The sequence below is a fragment of the Ambystoma mexicanum genome, chromosome 4p (assembly GCF_040938575.1).
Source record: "Ambystoma mexicanum isolate Mex_15411 chromosome 4p, UKY_AmexF1_1, whole genome shotgun sequence".
Classification (NCBI taxonomy): Eukaryota; Metazoa; Chordata; class Amphibia; order Caudata; family Ambystomatidae; genus Ambystoma; species Ambystoma mexicanum.
In genome coordinates, this window is record NC_090927.1 from 530,583,049 (window position 1) to 530,603,633 (window position 20,585).

Sequence of the window (20,585 nt, forward strand, 5' to 3'; positions counted from 1 at the left end):
TGCATTCAGGCCACACTCCTCCCTTTCAGACACTCACAACAAGGAATGTGGATTGGGACAAGTACCCAGCCATTCAACACTACACACTGCATTCAGGCCAGTTTCGGGCAGGGCTGTCTCAGTCTTTGTCTCATATGCCAGAAACCAGACGACCACAACAAGGAGTGTATATTGGTCACACACTCCATTCACCCAGGTCCCACCCACAGGAGGTACCCATAACATACAGTCACTGGGAAGGCTCCAGTCAGTCTAGCTGGGCCTTCACAACAACACCATATATGGAACTTCCACCCAACAGCCAGTCAGGGGGAAGGTACAGAGTCAGGGCTTCCCAGGACTTTGGGAAAAACAAGATAACAGGCAATAGAAAGCAAGAGGCCACAGGGGCCATCTTGTTTCCTATCAGGAATCAACTGATTCCAATGGCAGGGCCTGGGTATCCCAAAATGGAGGACACCCAGAGCACCTGTCAAATTCAGCATGGAGCTGCCACCAGCCCATACCCTGCTCTGTGGGCCACCCACAGGAGCCCAAAAACATACACTAGGGGCACAGGGTTGTACCCCTACCCATGGGTGCCATAAGGGTATCCCATGGGTCTGTTCACCAAACCAAAAGAGAGAGCTGCACTGCCAGGAGTCCCAAATGGACTCCTGGGCAGAAAACATGACAGAACACACGATAAAAGGCAGTAAGGACAAGGAATCGGGGGCCCTGTCCCCCTGATGCATTTCCAGCATCACAGTCGCCCCCCCCAGACTGAGGTGGAGGGTGTCTAATCTCCCACGGGATAGACACCCTCATCCAGACGGTCAACATACCTTCTGGAAAGGCCATCTGCATTATCGTGACTCTTCCCTGGTCTGTGCTCTATGGTGAAGTCTAGCCCTTGCAGGCTAATGGACCACCTGAGCAATTTCGGATTCTCACCCTTCATCTGCATAAGCCACTTCAGGGGCTTATGATCTGTTTGGACCTTGAAGGTAGACCCCGTAAGGTAGGACCTAAAACGCCTAAGGCTCCAAACTATGCTAAAACACTCCTTTTCAACAGTAGCCCACCTAAGTTCTCTACCCTTGAGTTGTCTACTGATGAATATGATAGGATGTTCTCTCCCTTTGTCATCTAACTGGGACAAGACAGCTCCAATTCCGGTGTCGCAGGCATCCGTCTGGACGATAAAGGGTCGGCTGTAGTCAGGCGCACATAACACAGGTGCCCTACACAGACTTTCTTTCAAGCCATCAAAGGCCCTCTGACAGTCTTCGGTCCAATTAACCTTCCTAGGCTGTTTGGGTGAAGTTAGAGCTGTCAGGGGTGCAGCTATGGTTCCATAGTCTGCCATGAAATTGCGATAGTACCCAGTGAGGCCCAAAAAGGCTCTCACCTGGGTTTGAGTAGTGGGAGTCTCCCAGTTCTGTACATCCTGTACTTTACTGGAGAGAGGTTGGATTTGACCCCCTCCTACCTCATGACCAAGATAGGTAACTTTCCCCTGAGCTATCTGGCACTTGGTGGCCTTGATAGTGAGGTTAGCCCTTCTCAAGGCCTGCAACACCTTATCCAGATGTGTCAAATGCTCTTCCCAGGTGGAACTGTAGACGGCAATGTCGTCTAAGTAAGCCACACAAAAGGCTTCTAGCCCACTGAGCGCATGGTTGACCAATCTCTGGAAGGTGGCAGGGGCATTCTTCAACCCAAAAGGCATAACCCTAAACTGGTAGAGTCCCTCAGGTGTTGAGAAAGCCGTCTTTTCCTTGGCATGGTCCGTCAGAGCTATTTGCCAATAGCCTGAGGTAAGGTCAAAGGTGCTCACAAACTTGGCAGCACCTATGGTGTCCACAAGCTCATCAGCCCTGGGCAATGGGTGCGCGTCAGTTTTGGTGACGGCATTGACTCCTCGGTAGTCCACACAGAACCTCCAATCTTTGGTACCCGCCTGGGAACTTGCCTTGGGGACAAGGACCACTGGACTGGACCAGGGACTGGTTGAGGGTTCAATAACACCCAGATCCAACATCTTGGCGACCTCAGCCTGGATGTGGTTCTTGACGGTATCTGACATACGGTAGCACCTGCTTTTGACAGGTACACTGTCACCAGTGTCAATTTCGTGCTTACACCACGGTGTAAGGCCCGGTGTCAGTGAAAACAGAGAGGCATACTGCTGGAGCAAAGCCCTGCAGGCCCTCTGCTGCTCTGTTGTCAAATCTGGAGAGAGATGTACTCCCTCCACTGAGCCATCCTGAGGGTTGCTATGCAGCAAATCAGGAAGGGGCTCACTCTCATCCTCTTCTTGCCCTGAAGCTAGCAAGAGACATGAGACCTCTGCTCGCCTGTGGAAAGGCTTGAGCCTGTTGACATGGAATACCTGGGGGGCTACCCCAGAGGCTCCCATGTCAACCAGATAATTGACTTCGCCCATCTTGGATATGATCCTGAAGGGTCCAGTCCACTTGTCTGCCAAAGCTCTAGGCTTGGTAGGCTCCATCACAAGGATTTCCTGTCCCGGAGACCAATCCACTTGCGAAGCTTTAAGGTCATGCCAGTACTTATTCAATTCCTGGCTGGCCTTGAGATTTGCTGTTGCCTGACCCATCATTTGTGTCATCCTCCGCCTGAGGCCTAACACATAGTCCCCCACTTGCTTGGCGGGACCGGGAGGGGTGGCTTCCAAGCCTTCTCGGATCAAGGCGAGGGGCCCCCTCACGGGATGTCCAAAGAGTAACTCAAAGGGGCTGAAACCAACACCCTCTTGAGGTACCTCTCTGTAAGCAAACAGCAGGCATGGCAGGAGGAGATCCCATTTCCTCCGTAGGGGTTCTTCCAAAGCCCCTAGCATGCCCTTGAGAGTTTTATTAAATCTCTCAACCAGACCATTGGTCTGGGGGTGGTAAGAGGTGGAGAACTTGTAGGTTACCCCGCACTCTTTCCACATGGTTTTCATGTAACTAGACATGAAGTTGGATCCTCGGTCAGAGACAACCTCCTTGGGGAATCCAACACGGGTGAAAATGCCCAGGAGAGCCCTGGCAACCACCTTGGCAGTAACAGTCCGAAGGGGTATTGCCTCAGGGTACCTGGTGGCATGATCTACCAAGACCAGGATGAACCGATGTCCACCTGAAGTGGGAGGGTCAAGGGGACCGACGATGTCGATGCCCACCCTCTCAAATGGTGTGCCAACCACTGGTAACGGCTGCAGTGGGGCAATGACCCTGCCTCCAGTCTTGCCAGACAACTGACAAGTGGGGCAGGTCCTGCAGTGGGACTCCACCTCTACTCCCATCCGTGGCCAGTAGAAATGGGCAGAGAGCCTCTGCTTAGTCTTCTTGGTCCCAAGATGACCAGCCAAGGGCACCTCATGCGCCAACTGCAGAAGGAAGGGCCTGTAAACCTGGGGTACCACCAACCTCTTGCGGGCACCAGGTTCAGGCTTAGTGGGCTCACTAACAAGGAGCTCACCCTCCCAATAAATCCGGAAATTCCTAGGCACTTCTCCTTGTGCCTGGGACAGGGCCTGTTTCCTCAGACCCTCGAGAGAGTGGCACTCCCTCTGTCCCCTACAGAAGTCTGCCCGGGAGGGTCCCCCTTCAGCTAACAAGCATTGAAGGTCGGGATGATCCTCCGGGTTGAGAACCTCTCCCACAGGAGAGTCTTCTGCCTCTTCTCCCAAAGGAGTTGAGTTTGGGTTTTCCACTGGACCCAGCCCGTCCGGAGCATGGATCCCAATGGGTGCAGCAGGAAGAGAAGGTGCTCCCTCCACAGAGGTGGCCTTCTTGGTCTTCCGCCTTCTTGCCTTAGGCCTCGCCTTTGGCTCGGGTATCTGACCCACAGCCAGACCCGGTGTCACCTGTGACCTAGTGACTGCAGCAGCAGTCATGGGAAGACCATCCGAGATCAACCCCAACTCTACTAGATCATTCCCTAACAAAATGTTAGCAGGGACATTGTCCTGAACCAGGACAGGAAGCTTCGCTGTCTTGTCTCTAATCATGAGTGTGACTAAGGCTACAGGCGATAATTTGGGAGGCCCACCAGCTAATCTGGTGGTTCTCAGAGGAGCACCTACATAGTCCTCTGGCTTGAGCAGGGTCCTGTCCACCACTGTCATGCTTGCCCCAGTGTCTCTCAAGCCAGTAGAAGGCTGGCCATTCAAGAGGACACTTCTCAAAAACCTACGGGTGTTCTGTGGGATAGTCGCCAGTACTTCCGCGTACTGGTCCCAGGCCCCAAGGGACACTAAGGAAATCTCTACCGGAGCACCAAATGTGATTCCGGTAGAGGAGGGGAGGACAGTGGCCTCCACCTCAGACACGGGGTAAGGGTAGGTCAGGCTGACAGCCTGTACTCCAAGTGCCTTACCTTTACACCTGGAGTCACCCCTTTTGTGGTCCAGAGCCCCACAATCCCAACAAGTGCCAGGAGTGCGGGGTACTGTACTGGAACCACTGGGAGCCTGCTTTGCAGCAGGTGGACCACTACTCTTATTCCCACCCACAGATGACTTATCCCCACTAGATTTTTGGGTCTTAGGAGAGGAAGGTCTTGGTTTACCCGACTGTGATTGCTTTTGGGACTCCTCAGCTTTCTGAGAGGTCCCCTTTTCTTTGTCCTTGTCCTTCCCACTGGAGTCCTTAGGGGACACCCGGTGGGAGACCCACTTGTCAGCCAACCTAGCCAGCTTAAAGGGGTCCAAAATGTTCTGGTCAGCCACATACTGACGCAGCTCTGGTGAACAGGCTTCAGAAAAATGCTCAAAAAACAAGAGGTGGGACAATTCAACAAAAGTCTTAACCTTGTACCCATCGATCCACCCCATCATGTTCATGTGCGCAGCACTCACCCAGTCAACCCAAGACACATTCTCTCTTTTCTTAAAATCCCTGAACCTTCTAAGGTATTGGGTAGGTGTCTTGCCAAACTTGGCAATCAAAACAGCCTTCATACACTCATACTGACCCCTTTCTTCCACACCCAGCTTCAGAATACAGTCATATCCAGTTTGAGGCACTCTGCTTAACAAACACTTAGCCCAATCTCTTTTATCTACATCATGAATCGCACAAGCCATTTCAAACGCTTCAATCCATTGGAGGATATCTGAACCCTCCACAAATACACCAACCAAATCTTTCATAAACTTGGTGGCTGGGGACCTGACACTCTCACTGGTTTTAGCTGAAGTCTCCACTCTAGCTTTCTCTAGCTGGATTCTCTGACATTCAGTGTCCTTGTCTTTGAGCGCAAGATCCCTATTCTTGAGTTCCACTTGCTGTGCCAGCTCCTCTTTCTTAAGCTCAGCTTCTATTTCCAACTTGCGATATTCAAAGGCCAATTTCATCCTTAATAACTCAAGTTCCATGGAATTGCTGGGGTTTGGAACAGAGGCAGCAGGAAGGGTGGCATTCCCAGAAACAGATTCAGCGACAACCCCAGGGGCAGAGTCCTCATTGGTTGCATCCCCCCCTTCATCAAGAGTTTCACCATCCGTCTGGTAGTCCACCAGGGCAGCTATCAGCTCAGCCCTAGACTTATCCACAAAGTCTAGCTCCCTGGCTTCACAAGCACTCTGGAGAGCCTCTAAGCTCATCCGAGTCAATTTACCATTTGCAATGGGCTCCATTGCTTGTAATGCAGTTATTTGGTACACACCCAAACCTTAATCTGATAAAGTGTGGATATTTTGTAAGTGGCACGGTTATACACCGATTCTTAAAACCATAAGCATCCCACCGCTGCCACCAGCTGTAAAGACCGGTAGGGGGTGTCTGTACCTCTGCTCCCTATATGGTAGAAGAGAGGCACAGAAGACCCCAGCCAAGATTCTCTATTATGGTAGCAATGGACGAGCAATCAAGGCCTAGCTTCTCAGGAGGTGATGCAGGCTGGTTCTTAAGTACAGTGTATTCCCCAAGCCCCCACAAAGGAATGTCCACACACTGTATTACTGAAAACACAGTCTTTATATAATTGATTCAAAGGTTATGTACACTTATCACAATAGCGCACCTTGTGCTCAGGAAAATCAATAATGGTAAATATCTACAATTCTAAAGTGGTACCACTAACATTAGACCTCATTAAAGTGCTTCTACAAAAATGTCACACAGATCTATAAGTGAAACCAGCAATAGAGAGAAGGGAGAAAATAAGGTGGTTGAACAATAGGCAAAATACTGGCCCCTAACACTAGACACCGTTCTGTGTGGAGATCCCCCCCACCTGGGCAACCTGTAAAAGAAAGAGATCTAACACAAGCCCAGTCCATATGTTGTTCAATAGTCTTATTCTCTCCTACAATTTTTTTACCCCCCCAATGTACCTGGTGGAGTCGAGTCCTTCGAAGAGGCGTCGACGGATCCTTCTTGAGCGACCCCCTTTCAAGCGGGAGTCACGGATCGTCGACAGGCGTCGAGAAACGTCGAAGAACTCGGGGTTCGGCGACGGGGAATCGACGGCCCTTCTTGAATGCCTTCCCTTTCAAGCGGGAGGCACGGGGCGTCGAACGTCCGTCGACGAACGAGGTAGAACGATGTCGAAGAGGCGGCAGCTTCGTCCGAGCGGTGCTCGTCGGCGTCGGGGCGTCGGCGTCCTGCAAGGCGGAGGTGTGCGGGGCACCTCGATGACAATAGTTCTGGACCGCAAAGATTGTAGAGACGGAAGCCCAGCAAGGGCGTCGGGTCGTCTGAGTCTTTGAGGTCGTTGGGTGGCGGGAAACCCACCGGCAGGTTTCTCCTCGGCGCGTTGGTCGTCCTCGACTTTCTCCGGCAGGATAAGCGGTCGACGATGCGGTCGAGGGAGTCCTTCGATTGAATGTTCTTAGGCAAAGGAGCGGACGGCTCCGGTCGTCGGCGGCACGGCGTCAAGTGGTTCCCACGGCTGGGCAACACAACTTCGACGGGCCTCCAGCGGTTACACAAACCTGCGAACCCTGGTCGACGGCAATGGACTTCGACGGCGTCGATGTCCGGGTGCTTCACTTCGATCTCCTCGGCGGTCCCGTCTCAGGTCGACAGCCTTTCGAGGGTCTGTCTTCCAGGGTGCTTCGGCGAAGATGGAGCGGTGCTCGATGATCCCTCGGAGCACGGGAAGAGGGCGCCTTACCAGGTCCTCTCTCGGGTCAGTCCTCGACGAATTCGGCAACCTTCAGATCTGTCGAAGCAAATGCAGCAGCAAGTCTTCTTCTTCCAGCTGGACGTCGAGGATCAGCAGTTCCAGTTACTCTTGAGTGGAGACTCAGCTTCTGAACGCTTCTGAACGATTTCCAATGGTGAGAGGTCCCCAGATATACTATTCTGTCTCTCATCCACACTGCTGGCACACACACAGCAGCCAATCACACAGAAGGGCATTCATGCAGTCAGTCAGCCAATCAGGCACACAGTGCATTCAGGCCACACTCCTCCCTTTCAGACACTCACAACAAGGAATGTGGATTGGGACAAGTACCCAGCCATTCAACACTACACACTGCATTCAGGCCAGTTTCGGGCAGGGCTGTCTCAGTCTTTGTCTCATATGCCAGAAACCAGACAACCACAACAAGGAGTGTATATTGGTCACACACTCCATTCACCCAGGTCCCACCCCCAGGAGGTACCCATAACATACAGTCACTGGGAAGGCTCCAGTCAGTCTAGCTGGGCCTTCACAACAACACCATATATGGAACTTCCACCCAACAGCCAGTCAGGGGGAAGGTACAGAGTCAGGGCTTCCCAGGACTTTGGGAAAAACAAGATAACAGGCAATAGAAAGCAAGAGGCCACAGGGGCCATCTTGTTTCCTATCAGGAATCAACTGATTCCAATGGCAGGGCCTGGGTATCCCAAAATGGAGGACACCCAGAGCACCTGTCAAATTCAGCATGGAGCTGCCACCAGCCCATACCCTGCTCTGTGGGCCACCCACAGGTGCCCAAAAACATACACTAGGGGCACAGGGTTGTACCCCTACCCATGGGTGCCATAAGGGTATCCCATGGGTCTGTTCACCAAACCAAAAGAGAGAGCTGCACTGCCAGGAGTCCCAAATGGACTCCTGGGCAGAAAACATGACAGAACACACGATAAAAGGCAGTAAGGACAAGGAATCAGGGGCCCTGTCCCCCTGATGCATTTCCAGCATCACAAACAGCTTCGTTGAATCCACACTGCTTTATCCCAACAACTTGGCACACTCCATTTGCCAAGCATAGAATTCCTTTTTGATTAATTATTCTTTGCCAGGAGCATTTAGTAACAATCACGCTCTCATGCCAGCTGTAAACACTTCCATGTCAAGTCCTTCCAAATTGGCACTGTACATTGCACACTGCAATCCTGTTTCCCTAAGATGATCTGTAGCTTCTGGCAAATACTTCCATGCAACCCAAGTCTCCTCCATATCCATTGGAGTTGCATACAATGTTGTCAAAACTGTCTGTAGCCAATTAAACAATGAATATGATCCCTTGCTGTCCTAACGTGCCTCAAATGATCTGACCCAACATTGCATTGGTGGTAATAGATCTCATATTTAACAATTTTTCTGCTGATAAGAATATTCCATTTGCCCCGGTATCTCATCTTCTGAGCAACCATTTAAAAATCTGTTCTCCTGCTTTCTGTCTGAATAGCTTAGCAATGTCTAACAGCTCCACCTGAGTGAAATCCCAGACAATGCCAGTATTCTGAATGTTGGTGCCACCAGCTTGGCCTTTTGATGTATTTGTGGTTAACAGCCGTGCTGAGTATCCACATTTCTACTGTGAATTCTCCTCCCTCAGAATTCTCAATTTCTGCTAATGTCACGTCGAAGGGATTGGTTCCTCTGACGTATTCTACATCAATGACAGGTAATCACCACATCTGTGCTGCTTCGGAACATTTTCGGTGTCTGCGTCGATGATGTTGATACGCTGTCCTCGAGGGCCTCCGTCGGACCGACATCACCGGATGTTATAAGTAGGATGCACGACGCCCGTAGCCTCAGTTCTGTTTTTTCTATGAACGTGTTTGCTTCGGAGATCTCGGCGCGCCTCGCTTCTTCTGTTACTTCTATCGGTTCTTCGAACTTGGTGTTTGTGAAGATATCATGTCTTTGTCTTCTTCTACCCCATGGTCGGGATTCAAGAAGTGACGGGACTGCGGTTCCAAGATGTCACTTACGGACCGCACGACGTCTGCCTCTGGTGCCTCGTCGAGGACCACGCCACCGATGACTGTGACGATTGCCAGTCGTTAACGTCGAAGGCCTTGTGGGAGCGGAAGAAGAAGCTTACTGTTTGTTTGTTTGTTTTATTTATAATGCGCAAGGGTACCCAGAGGTATCAGGGCGCACCATTTACAAGAATTTTCGAAGCTTAGTTGCAGTCATCATAAGAATACATATATGTAGGACAATACGGTAAACCAATGTTATATACAAAGCAGCAGTGAGGTAGACAGGCATTATGTACAAGTAGACAGGTAGGCACACGTGGATAGAGTGTGTGCAGGTGTTGCAGCATTTATAGTCCTAGTGGGCCTCTGTTTGCAGCCATGAAACTACCTTGGAGCGGAAGTTTTGGTAAGGCAGGTCCATTCTGAGGTTTGCAGGCAAGGAGTTCCACAACTTGGCCGCTTTTACCTGGAAGCCGTTTCCCCCTATGGTAGCATGTTTGTAGTTGGGAACGGATAGGCAGTCTTTATATGCCATTCTTACAGGTCTTAAGGAAGATCGTCTGTGAAACCTATTAACACGGTAGGTTGGGGCAGCATTGTTGAGAGCTTTGTGGGTGAGTGATGCCGTTTTTGAGAGGATTTTGTCATTAGTGGAGAGCCAGTTGTTCTGTTGGCTGAATCCTGTTGTGTGTTCTCTTCTAGAGATGCCCAGCGCTGCTCTAAGAGCGTTGTTCTGGAGGATTTGTATCTTGCTGGTAGTGGCCTTGGATGATCCCAAGTAGAGGGCCTTGCAGTAGTCAAGGCGGGACAATATGAGGGCTCTGGCAAGTGTAAGGCAGCTATTGTCCGAGAGAAATGGTTTGGCTGAGCGGATTAATTTGCATGTGTATGCTGTGGAAGATGCTAGGGAGCTCACTTGTCTTTTAAAGGAGAAATTAGAATCTAGGTATAATCCCAGTGTTTTGACCTCTTGTCCGACTGTGATATTGTTCCCATCAATCATGAAGGAATTGTATGCCGGGCCCAGTTTCTTTAGGCTGGAGGTGGTGCCTAGGATGATAAGCTCTGTTTTATCATCATTCAGGCATAGTCCATGAGTGGCCATCCATGCCTGGATGATGATGTATACTCTATTTAGCAAGGCCAAATCCTTTCCATAATTTCCAGAAAGCGGAAGGAGGATCTGGGTATCATCTGCATAGTTGGTGTAGGTGATACTGAGATGATCCAGATCATCGAAAAGGGCTTGGTAAATATATTCTACAGAGTAGGTGAGACTGTAGGTAGGGTTTCCAAACCCCGAAAGTCAAAATCTGCTGGGCTTTCGACCGACGATTCGAGGGGCGACTCTCTGCATCGTCGCCGTAAGTCCAGGGGGGTCTCGGTCCCGGAGTGGTTCCCGCCATTCCTCTGCCTCCTCGAGGCACTCGCAGAAGCGCCGTCACCGGTCGCCTTCCTCGTCCGAGGATTCCGTCAGACGGCGGGTTGCTTGTCCCAACAAGCATTCCTCTCCTGCGGAATGGGATGCATTTTGTACGGAGATGATGGCGATTTTCCAATCGCAGGGTTCCGTTCCGTCCGCGCCTTCAAAAGAAGCCGGCAGGGAACGTGCTAGGGCCACCGGTCGCACGCCTTCGGCCTCGGGCGGTCGGTGCGATCATCTGGAGCATTCGAGGTCCCGATCGGACAAGGTGGATCGCTCTAGCCATGCCCGCTCCAGGTCCCGGTCCTCGACGCCCTCGAGACCAGCGGAACCTGTGAGGTCTTCTAAGAAGACGTTGACGCCATCGGCGCCATGTCCGTCGAAGGACACGCTCGGGGCACCGCCCTGAGGCCTGTGTTGAAGCCATCGGCGCCACGCTCCACGCCGATTCCGTCGAAGCCCTTGATGCCTTTTGTGGAGGCTTTACCGGAGGTACCCCGTGCATCGGTGGAAACTCAGCGAAGGCCCTGAAGAAGTCAGTGAGGCCTGTATTTGAACCTTTTTCTGTGCCCTCATCCAGGGATTTATTCCAGCCTCTGGATTATATGTCTGAGGAAGGTTTGGTACCTGATGAGGTTCCTGACGACCTGTTATCTGGTCATAGCCAGTTGGAAGACCTGCGCCAGTCTTTGCACAACGCCAGTGGTCTTGATACCTCCCCGGAGGTCGAGTTTGGTAGGCCTAAGCTGGTACGCATGCTGAATATTCGTACAGGCGCCTCATGTCGAGGGTGACGCAGTACTTGGGGTGGTCTGTGCTACCAGTGGATTTTCTGCAGATATCCCTGAACAATGTCCACTCACTGACCCGGTGCTGCCATTTCTTATGGCTTTACAGAGAAGGGTGGCAGCGGCTTGGACTGCTCCGGAGAGTCTCCCGGCAGTGAGCAAGTCGTTGGTGAAAAATACTGTCCAGCCATTAGCGACCCCTGCTACTTGACGACGCACCCCACTCCGGAGAGTTTGGTGGTGCAAGCGGCGACGGCCCCGGCAAAGCAGGCGTCGTACCCTACCATCCCTCCTGATAGGGACGACAAACGCTTTGATGGCTGGCCAAAGAAAGTGTTTTCTTCAGGGGTATGGCTTTAAAGGCAGCCAACTCCGTGTGTGCCTTAGCACGTTTCACTCACACTCGGTGGAATTGTGTGTCTTTGGCAGCTGAACATATTCCATAAGGGGGTGAACGGGAGGGTTTTCTTGCGCTCGTTCAGGATGGCAAGGATGCCATGTGTGAATCCATTCAGTCGGGTCTGGACATGGCAGACTGTGTCAGCCGGTCCATGGCGGCGAGCACCGTGATGCACAGATTTGCATGGTTGCGGAAGTCAGGGTTTGCTCCTGACGTACAAGCACGGCTTCTCAACATGCCCTTTGATGGTGTACATCTTTTTGGCAGCAGGGCTGATGAGAGCCTTGAGAGGTTGCAGACCTCAAAGGCTGCAGCAAAGTCGCTGAGCACTGCATTCCGCCAACCTCTGTCTTTTCGTCCTAGGGGACAGCAACGGAGGGGAGGTTCCTTTCGATACTGCTCGTCTTTTGGTAGAATGAGGGGAGCAGCCAGTCAAAGGGGCCAACGTAGGAGTACCAGAGGTGGTAAACAGGGTACTCGAGGTGCCAAGTCCGCTCGAGCAGTTGCCTCTTTGCCCTCAGGCACTGCCGCATCCGCTTCAGCTCAGTCATGAGGCCATGTCCCATGGTTCGCCGGTTGGGGGAAGGCTGGCGCAGCTTCGGTTCTGGAGATTGTAGCCTACGGCTACTGTCTTCCTTTTCGGCAGAGGCCACCAGGGAATCTCTCTTTGAAGAGTCCGGATCCGCTCCTTGCGCAGGAAATCAAATCCCTGCTGCAGAAAGGCACCATAGAACTGGTGCCTGTAGCGGAGAGGAACAAGGGATGGTATTCGCCGCATTTTTTGATCCCGATGAAACGGGGGATTGAGACCCATCATGGACCTGCGTGGTTTGAACAAGCTCCTCAGGAAGGACAAGTCAAGATGGTTACTCTTTCTCAAGTCCTCCAGGCCCTTCAACTTCAGGACTGGTTGGTGTCTCTCGACCTCAAGGACGCTTACTTTCATGTGCCGATTCATCCCAAGCACAAGAAGTACCGGAGATTCGCGGTTGGCGACTCGCACTTTCAGTTTCTGGTCCTGCCGTACGGATTGACCTACACCCCGAGGGTCTTCACCAAGCTCCTGGTGGTGGTGGCGGCAGCGTATCTCAGGAAAGGGAGGTATTCACGTCTACCCCTACCTGGACGATTGGTTGATCAGGACGCGCTCTCCCGAGCAAGTCCTGGATCATCTGTCAGTCACCTGCCACTCCCTTCACAGGCTGGGCTTCTCCCTCAATTTAAAGAAGTCCCACTTGACACCTACCCAGCGGCTCTGGTACATCAGAGCAGTGCTCGACACATCCCTGGGGCTGTGTTTTCCTCCCCAGGTGAGGGCTCATCACATTCTACAGATGGCGAACAAGTTTCAACATGCCCAGAGTCTCCCGGCGTTTGAGTTCTTGAGGTTGCTTGGCCTCCTGGCATCCTGCATTCTCCTGGTGCCAGAGGCCAGGCTGCGGATGAGATTTCTGCAGTCTGCTCTCAAGATGCAGTGGTCACAGTCCTCCGGCAGGATGTCGGATCCCATTCAGGTGCCGCCCTCAGTCGCCCAGGATCTTCTGTGGTGGGCAATCTGATTAAGGGGGCTCCATTTTGGCTACCCTGGCCGGTGTTGACTATCGTGACGGACGCATACCTCACGGGATGGGAAGCTCATGCCAACGAGTTGACAGTCAACGGTCGTTGGTCTCCGTCGGAGTCCAGACTCCATATCAATCTGTTGGAGCTGAGGGCCATCAGGCTAGCCCTGAAGGCTTTTCAGCTGTCTGTGCAGGGGAAGAATGTCCTGATTCTGACGGACAATACAGTGGCCATGCACTACCTCAACAAAAAGGGGGGAGGGCAGGGTCTCTCCCTCTGTGTAGAGAGGCGATGCAGCGCTGGTTCTGGGCCATCCAGCAGGAAATTTCGATCTTGGCAGTTCATCTGGCCGGAGACGAAAACACGGCGGCGGATGCTCTGAGCACGGTCTCTCACGAGTGGGAGCTGGCTCAGGAGATTCTCCTGGAGATCTTTGCCCTTTGGGGGACCCCACAAGTGGATCTCTTCGCCACAAGTGTCAACCCGGAAGTGCAAAAGATTCTGCTCGTGGGAATTTCCTCCAAGAGGAGCTTTAGGGGACGGGTTCGTAGTGGAGTGGTCCTTCCCACTGCTGTACGCGTTTCCTCCAGTCCCATCATTCTGCAACGCAAGTGCTGCGGAGGTTACGGAGGTTCGGTTCCCGAATGATCCTCATTGCTCCAGCAATGGGCCAGGAAAACGTAGTACCCGGACCTTCTCGACATGCCCATCTGCCCTCCACGACATCTTCCCTACCGAGACGATCTGCTCTCAAGGGAGGGGGTCAGGTACTCCATCCAGAGGTCAAGTCCCTCAAGCTTCATGCTTGGCTTCTGAAAGGTTGAGGTATAAGGATTGGGACCTCCCTCAAGATGTGATGGAGGTGATGCTTTCGGCCAGAACGCCTGCAACAAAGTCCCTGTACCGTTGCCGTTGGAGAAAGTTCTGTAACTGGTGCAGGGTTAAGAATGTGGATCCTTTTTCATGTGCCATTCCTGTGGTTCTGTCTTTTTTGCTTTTCGTTAGCCCACAAGGGCCTGCAAGGGGGTACCATTAAAGGTTGCCTGGCGGCGCTGTCCATATTTAAGCGCTCGTCTGAGGAGTGTTCTTATTTTAAAATTCCTTTGATTTCTCAGTTTCTGAAAGGGCTCACTAGTGTGTTCCCACCGTCACCTTTCCAGGTGCCCGGTTGGGATTTGAACCTGGTTCTAAATTTCCTAATGGGAGCTCCGTTTGAGCCTTTACATTCTTGTCCTTTGAGACTGTTGACCTTGAAAACTGTATTTTTAGTTGCGGTCACTTCCGCTTGCAGGGTGAGTGAGTTGCAGGCACTTTCCGTTAAGCCACCCTTCACAGTGTTCCATAAGGACAGGGTTGTCCTTAGGGTTCGTCGTCCTTTTCCGATGTTTCGGAATTTCATTTAAGCCAGAAGGTCATTCTTCCGGTGTTCTATCCTCCTCCGCATCCTGGTAAGGAAGAGGAGAGGCTCCATAGGTTGGATCCTAGGAGAGCTTTAAGTTTCTACATCTTACGCATGTCCCGGGTCATAGTGGACGATCAGCTCTTTGTAGGATACGCTGGAAGGCGTTTGGGACAAGCTGTTACTAAACAGACTTTGTCTAGATGGATTATCTTGACAATTTCTGAATGTTACCGCTTGGCGGGTAAGGACCCTCCGGTAGGCTTACATGCCCATTCTACTAGAGGTGTGGCTGCCTCTACTGCCCTGCAAAGGGGTGTTCCCATTCGAACATTTGTGAAGCAGCCACATGGGCCTCTGTCCATACTTTTGTAAAACATTACTCCCTGGATACTATCCATGGGCAAGATTTGGCAAGGCGGTCCTCTATTCTGCAATTTAATTGGGCATTCTAAATTCTTTTCCCACTTCCTTATGTTGGTACTGCTTTGGGAGTCTGTCATAGATGTGGAATACGTCGGAGGAACAATCCCTTTGATGAACAAGTTACTTTCTTACCTGGTAACGTTCTTTCGATGGGATGTTCCGACGACGTGTTCCACATCGTACCCTCCCAGCCTGCCCCTCTACAGAATTTCTTATGCGATTGCAGCTTCTGTTTACGCAAGGCTTTCTGTAGTCATACTGGCAGAAGATTGGTGCCACACGTTCTTGGAAAAAACTACAACTGAGGCTACGGCCGTCGTGCGTCCTACTTATAATATACGGTGACTTTCGCTCGACGGAGGCCCTCAAGGACATTGCATCGATGTCATCGACGCAGGACGCAGACGGCGAAAATATTCCAAGGAGCACAGCTGTGGTGATTACCTGTCATAGATGTGGAATACGCCGTTGGAACATCCCATCGAAAGAACGTTACCAGGTAAGAAAGTAACTTGTTCTTCTAGCTGCTCATCCCAGTTAAGTCTGTTCTAACTCACTGTCACGTACATCACCGACCATACATTTGGATACCAATTACCTTTCCTAATCAGTGCTCGAATTCTTACTTTTGAAGAAGTACTTCTCTTCTGCCTACGTGTGTGTGTAGCAACATGCACAGCCAGGGAAGCACACTTATCTTCCATTAGGTCAACCCGTTTTACTGATGACTCGAGCATGTCCTTCATTATAATTTGTTCTTTGAGCAAGGAAATCTCATCACTTAATTTTCGAATCTGTGCTTCCTTAAGCAATTTCTCATGCATTTTCCAGAGCACCTGCAGAAACGACAGCCCATTTTGCCTGCCGCAATCTGCTCCCTTTTACTTTTCCCTCGTTTTCTAGCTTGTCCGAAGCCATCAGTACTGAGAGCCGATGCAAATAATCTGTCACGGATGACCATGAATTAGTAACCGGCCAACCAGGTATGTGTCGGGGGACACCTCCCTCATCATTGTGCTCAGCTTTTTTCCCTGTTTTTTCCAGAATGGCATTGTGACCACAAATCCACAAAGACAACACCAAGTGTAACATGAAGGGTGTGAGCTTGTTCCTAGGACCAGCCCAAATACAATATAACATCCTCCCTCCCCTTTCAGGTTCGAACTTCATAGCACACAATAAGCTCACTCTGGAAAAAACTAAGCCAGATGCAAATATGCCTGCATTTATTCAACAATGAGCAGATAATATAAATGGGCAGCAAATTTAGTAAAATGGAAAGAATGCAAGTTATAAATCACATGTGCACAGAGCACAAAGTAAAGTGTTATGTTCCTAGTTATTCAAAAACGTCACATCTAGGACCCATTCAGCCTAGGACTGGCTCTGTGTCCCCTCTTGGACTGGCCTTTGACTCTCTCTGGAGTCAGCACGTAGGTGAGATATGACTGGCTAAGGACCTCTGTACAGGAACATTCTGTCGGCTTCCGGGCGCCTTATATGTGCACAGAGTAAAGCCCATGGATGAGTACCCCCCCCCCCTCCTCCTCCCTGGAGTGCAAACCTTTTATCAGGTGGGCCTGTCCTCAAGGTGATGTAACCTTTCTTGAACTTTCAGTGAACAATGTTTTCTTGTGTAAAAACCCCAAGGCTGCATCTAATCAAATCCCTCTTCCCCCTCCCAACTCGGAATCCAGTTACAAATTTGGGAAGCGCCTCTCAGGAATTTGTTATCCGTGCCAGGGTCAGTATGTACTTTTCTCGTGCCAAGGCGTAATTGTTATAGTGAATGGCAAAGCTCTTGAGAAAGCAAAGTGTTTCACGCAAAACCGAATACATGTATTGCGATGAACCCCTAGTGAACATGTTTCTGCTTTTCTTTTTATATGTAGCTCAGCAAAATAGGCGCCTAAGCACTGCTAAGTCACCATATGAGAAAGCATGTTCTAAGATTGCCAGCATTCAGTACACTCCTCGTATAAACCATCACCCCTATTACCCAATGCAGCAGGCTAACTGCCTAATATGCAGTGTGGTTAGCTCAGTGAGTTTATGCACCTGCAAAGCATACTTTGCTAATTAAAATACAGCTTGTAACGTTTGAAGGCTGGGGGTGAACCAAGAGTTTTTGTGAGCTGCTAGCTGTTAGTTTGAACCTGCGGGGTTTGAGCAGGGCAATGCAGACGACTGCTGATAACATGCTAGCGTTGTAGAGGTCGACCAAAGCAGTGGGGTTAGAAGGTGGTAGGAGATGGGAGAGTGTAGTCTGCCGTTAGCAGGGGTAGCTGGTGCTCCTTGGTGAGGTTGCGAGCGCATCGTGTGAGCGCGGGTGGCAGTGGGGATATGGTGATTGGTCTGTGGCGGGGCTGAGGGCATGTTAAAGGTGATGATGTGATGGTCGGTCCATGGGTGTGGGGTGCTGGATGTGATGATGGTTTTGCAGTTGAGGTCAGCGAGCCAGTCTAAGGTTCTGCCTAGTGAGTGCGTTGGGCTTGATAGGGTGTTCTATGAATCCTAAGGAGTCAAAGGAGTTGGCAAGAGAGAGGGTTTCTTTGTCACTGAATCCCAAGTTAAGGTCTCCTATGAGGAGTATCTTGGAGGCTGGTTTCATGTTGGTTCTTAGGATCTATACATGGTCATCAACAAACGTTTTGGAGGGGCCCTGAAGGCAGTAGACAATTTGAAGGGTGATGGCGGTGGTAGGGGATAGAGAGTGCTTAGCACAGAGAAAGTGACGGGTTGGGGGGGCGTGGAAAGGGTTCTGATGGTAAGGGTAGATGAGTGCTCCTCTGCCACTTTTGTTTAAAAGGCGGTTGCAACGGAGGATTGTGTAGCCAGTGGGAATAGCAATGGAGAGAGCAGGCCCTGCAGCGGGATGTAGCCATGTTTCCGTAATGGCAAGGAGGTCCCTGACATCAGCTGCATGTGCAATTTATAGACCTTGCTTTAGGGAGAGGGCAGGGTAGGTGAGGGGACGAAGGTAGTGGGAGAGATGCATGAGTGCGTTGAAGGGATGTGCGTGCCCGAGAGCCTGCACAGAAGGGTTGGGAAGCCGGGGTGCTTTGTCCGGTCTACCTCGTACTGGAAAGACTACCAAATAGAAGCTGGGGAAGTTCGAACAAGGAGATAGGAACTCTGGGACCGTGTGTAAAGGCCCAAGACCTGTATGGAAAGAGACTGAGATCCACTGTAAGATCGGAAAGCAAGTTGAATCTAAAGCCAATATACATGGTAACTTGGATAGAAGTACATATAATAATTTGGAAAGACTTGGCAAGGAAGTGTACCGGGCACGGAAAGTACGGGTCTCGGACTTGCACACAATTGTGTATTGTGCAAAGAGAAGATATGGAAAGTACAATTCAGAGTGAAGGGAACATCTCTGAACTGTGAATTAAAGTGTCACAGAGTCCTGACAGAAGAGTATACCAGGAACCAAGTAGAAGCAAATGAAAAACTGTGTATGAAGATAATAAATGGAAGGCCCGTACCCCTTTAAAAGTAGAGAATATTATATCCAGAGGAAAGGTAAAACCCAATGAAGGTCTTGACATTTTATTTTTGTATGGAATTGGTACAAAGTTTTGACAGGAGAGTACACCTGGTGAAGAATGAAAACTAATGGTGAACTGTATTAATTGCAAAGAACTGACAACGTGATAGCAATCTGGTGGAGAAAACCTCTCCTGAAGTGGATGGAACTTTGATTCATTTATTTGCACCTTTTGGAACTTTACTTTGAACAGCTGGAGAAGAATTGCAGGTGGCAGCTAAAGATACTTTGCTCTTTTCAAACTGTATTAGGTTTAGCATGTGAGGGTCAGGTTAGGGCTTTGGACACAGGATAGAGGACTCCATTCTGAGTAACCGTAGTTCGTTTTGTTGAGGCAGGGATACCCCTCGTAGCGTCGGGGGAAAGATAGGAATTCATCCAACCCCCTTTTGTTTTGTTTATTAAATAAGTCTATAGCAACCTAGTCTGACTCTTACTCTTGACCCCCTCACAGCTCTAATGAGACAGGTGCCCGCCCTTAGAAGGGCTGCCTTGTCACAACAGTGAACTCATTCGTGCAGTGAAGAAAGTGGAGTTCATATTTATTTTTCTCAAAAATGACTTGAGTACACGAAACATGCCCTTGTCCTCTCACATGTGAACGGTCCAGTAGATTATTATGTATGTATTTTAAAAGGATGCAATGACAGGTGAGCTGATGTTGTGAACTTGCTGTAACATCAGGTAAGATTAAACCTTGCTCATCTAATATCAATTGTTCATTCTGAGAATAATTTCAGATGCTGACTTTTTTCCTCTTGGTACAGTGTGTAATCCAGTAATGTTTAGCCAATTTCGTAATTAAAAAGGTATGTTCACTCTTTTCTAGTTTTTGTGTTGCCTGGAGCATACTGATTAGCTGCACACTCTACCATGAGATACTTTTTACTCCTTCACCCAGCTGGCGACATGAACTCTGTATTTTGAGAATGTCCATAAAGGTTCATTAAGAACCTCTAAAAGACTTTGAAAACATAACATGGACAGAAAGTTATACTTTGCATCTTATCTGAGGGTTAGATTTGTGAATTTTTTGGTTCTCCCAGGATAGCTCTTGCTCAGTGATTACTACATGATACCTAGATCTTCATTTGGTCCATACCCATCAAGCCTTTATTTCAATCCATGGAAACTGCTATCCAAAATAGAATTATCAAAGATCTATTTAGCCGATAAATATGAAAAAATTGTATCTACCACAATAACTGAATATACATTAGCATTCAGTCTGTATTAATGTCTATAGTGTGTAAATGGTGGGTGATCTACTTTGAACATTGTGTAATTGAATAATCTCTTTAGAAATTTAGAGGGGGACGTTGCCATTCGAAGCTCTGCTGCCATTTACACATATTGCAAATCTCGTGGACTTTTTGCTGGAATATCACTCGAAGGATCTGGATTAATTGAAAGAAAGGAAACAAATCGAAAGTAAGTCCATACTAGAATCACAATTGTTTTTTATACGTTAACTTAAGCAAAGTTCTGCATAATGCATTGACAGTTTTGTACAATTACAAACTACCCGATAACTACAAGATAAAGGAGATTGCTTATGATCGCTACAAATCATACCTTTTGAAGTTTAATTCTCCTTAAAGATGGCTAGAGGCAATAGAACGACTATTAAAGTACAACAATATAGGTTCACATAAAACTTTTATATTAGCTCTTGAAATTCATTTTACAAAATGCGTTTCCTTTTCAAAATCAACCTTATTTTCAAATATCATAAATGTCATGTATATGCTAAAAAATGTATTTTTCATTTTGAGAATAGCTTTTTTCTAAATTTGAGTCAATTAAACACTTTAAATGTGATTATCGTCTGGAAAGTATCTTAATATTATGGATAGGTACATGGGCCTCATTGAGTAACTGTAA

At 49.5% G+C, this 20,585-nt stretch overlaps 1 protein-coding gene across 3 annotated transcripts in view; it reads left to right on the forward strand.

Annotated features, from left to right (window-relative positions):
* The window catches only part of SH3YL1 (SH3 and SYLF domain containing 1), a 779,762-nt gene that overhangs the window by 312,198 nt on the left and 446,979 nt on the right, over nt 1-20,585 (forward strand). For all 3 annotated transcript variants that reach the window (XM_069606061.1, XM_069606062.1, XM_069606060.1), the window contains exon 6: nt 20,004-20,132. In XM_069606061.1, the coding sequence (XP_069462162.1) occupies nt 20,004-20,132 (129 nt within the window). The remainder of the gene's footprint in view (nt 1-20,003; nt 20,133-20,585) is intronic.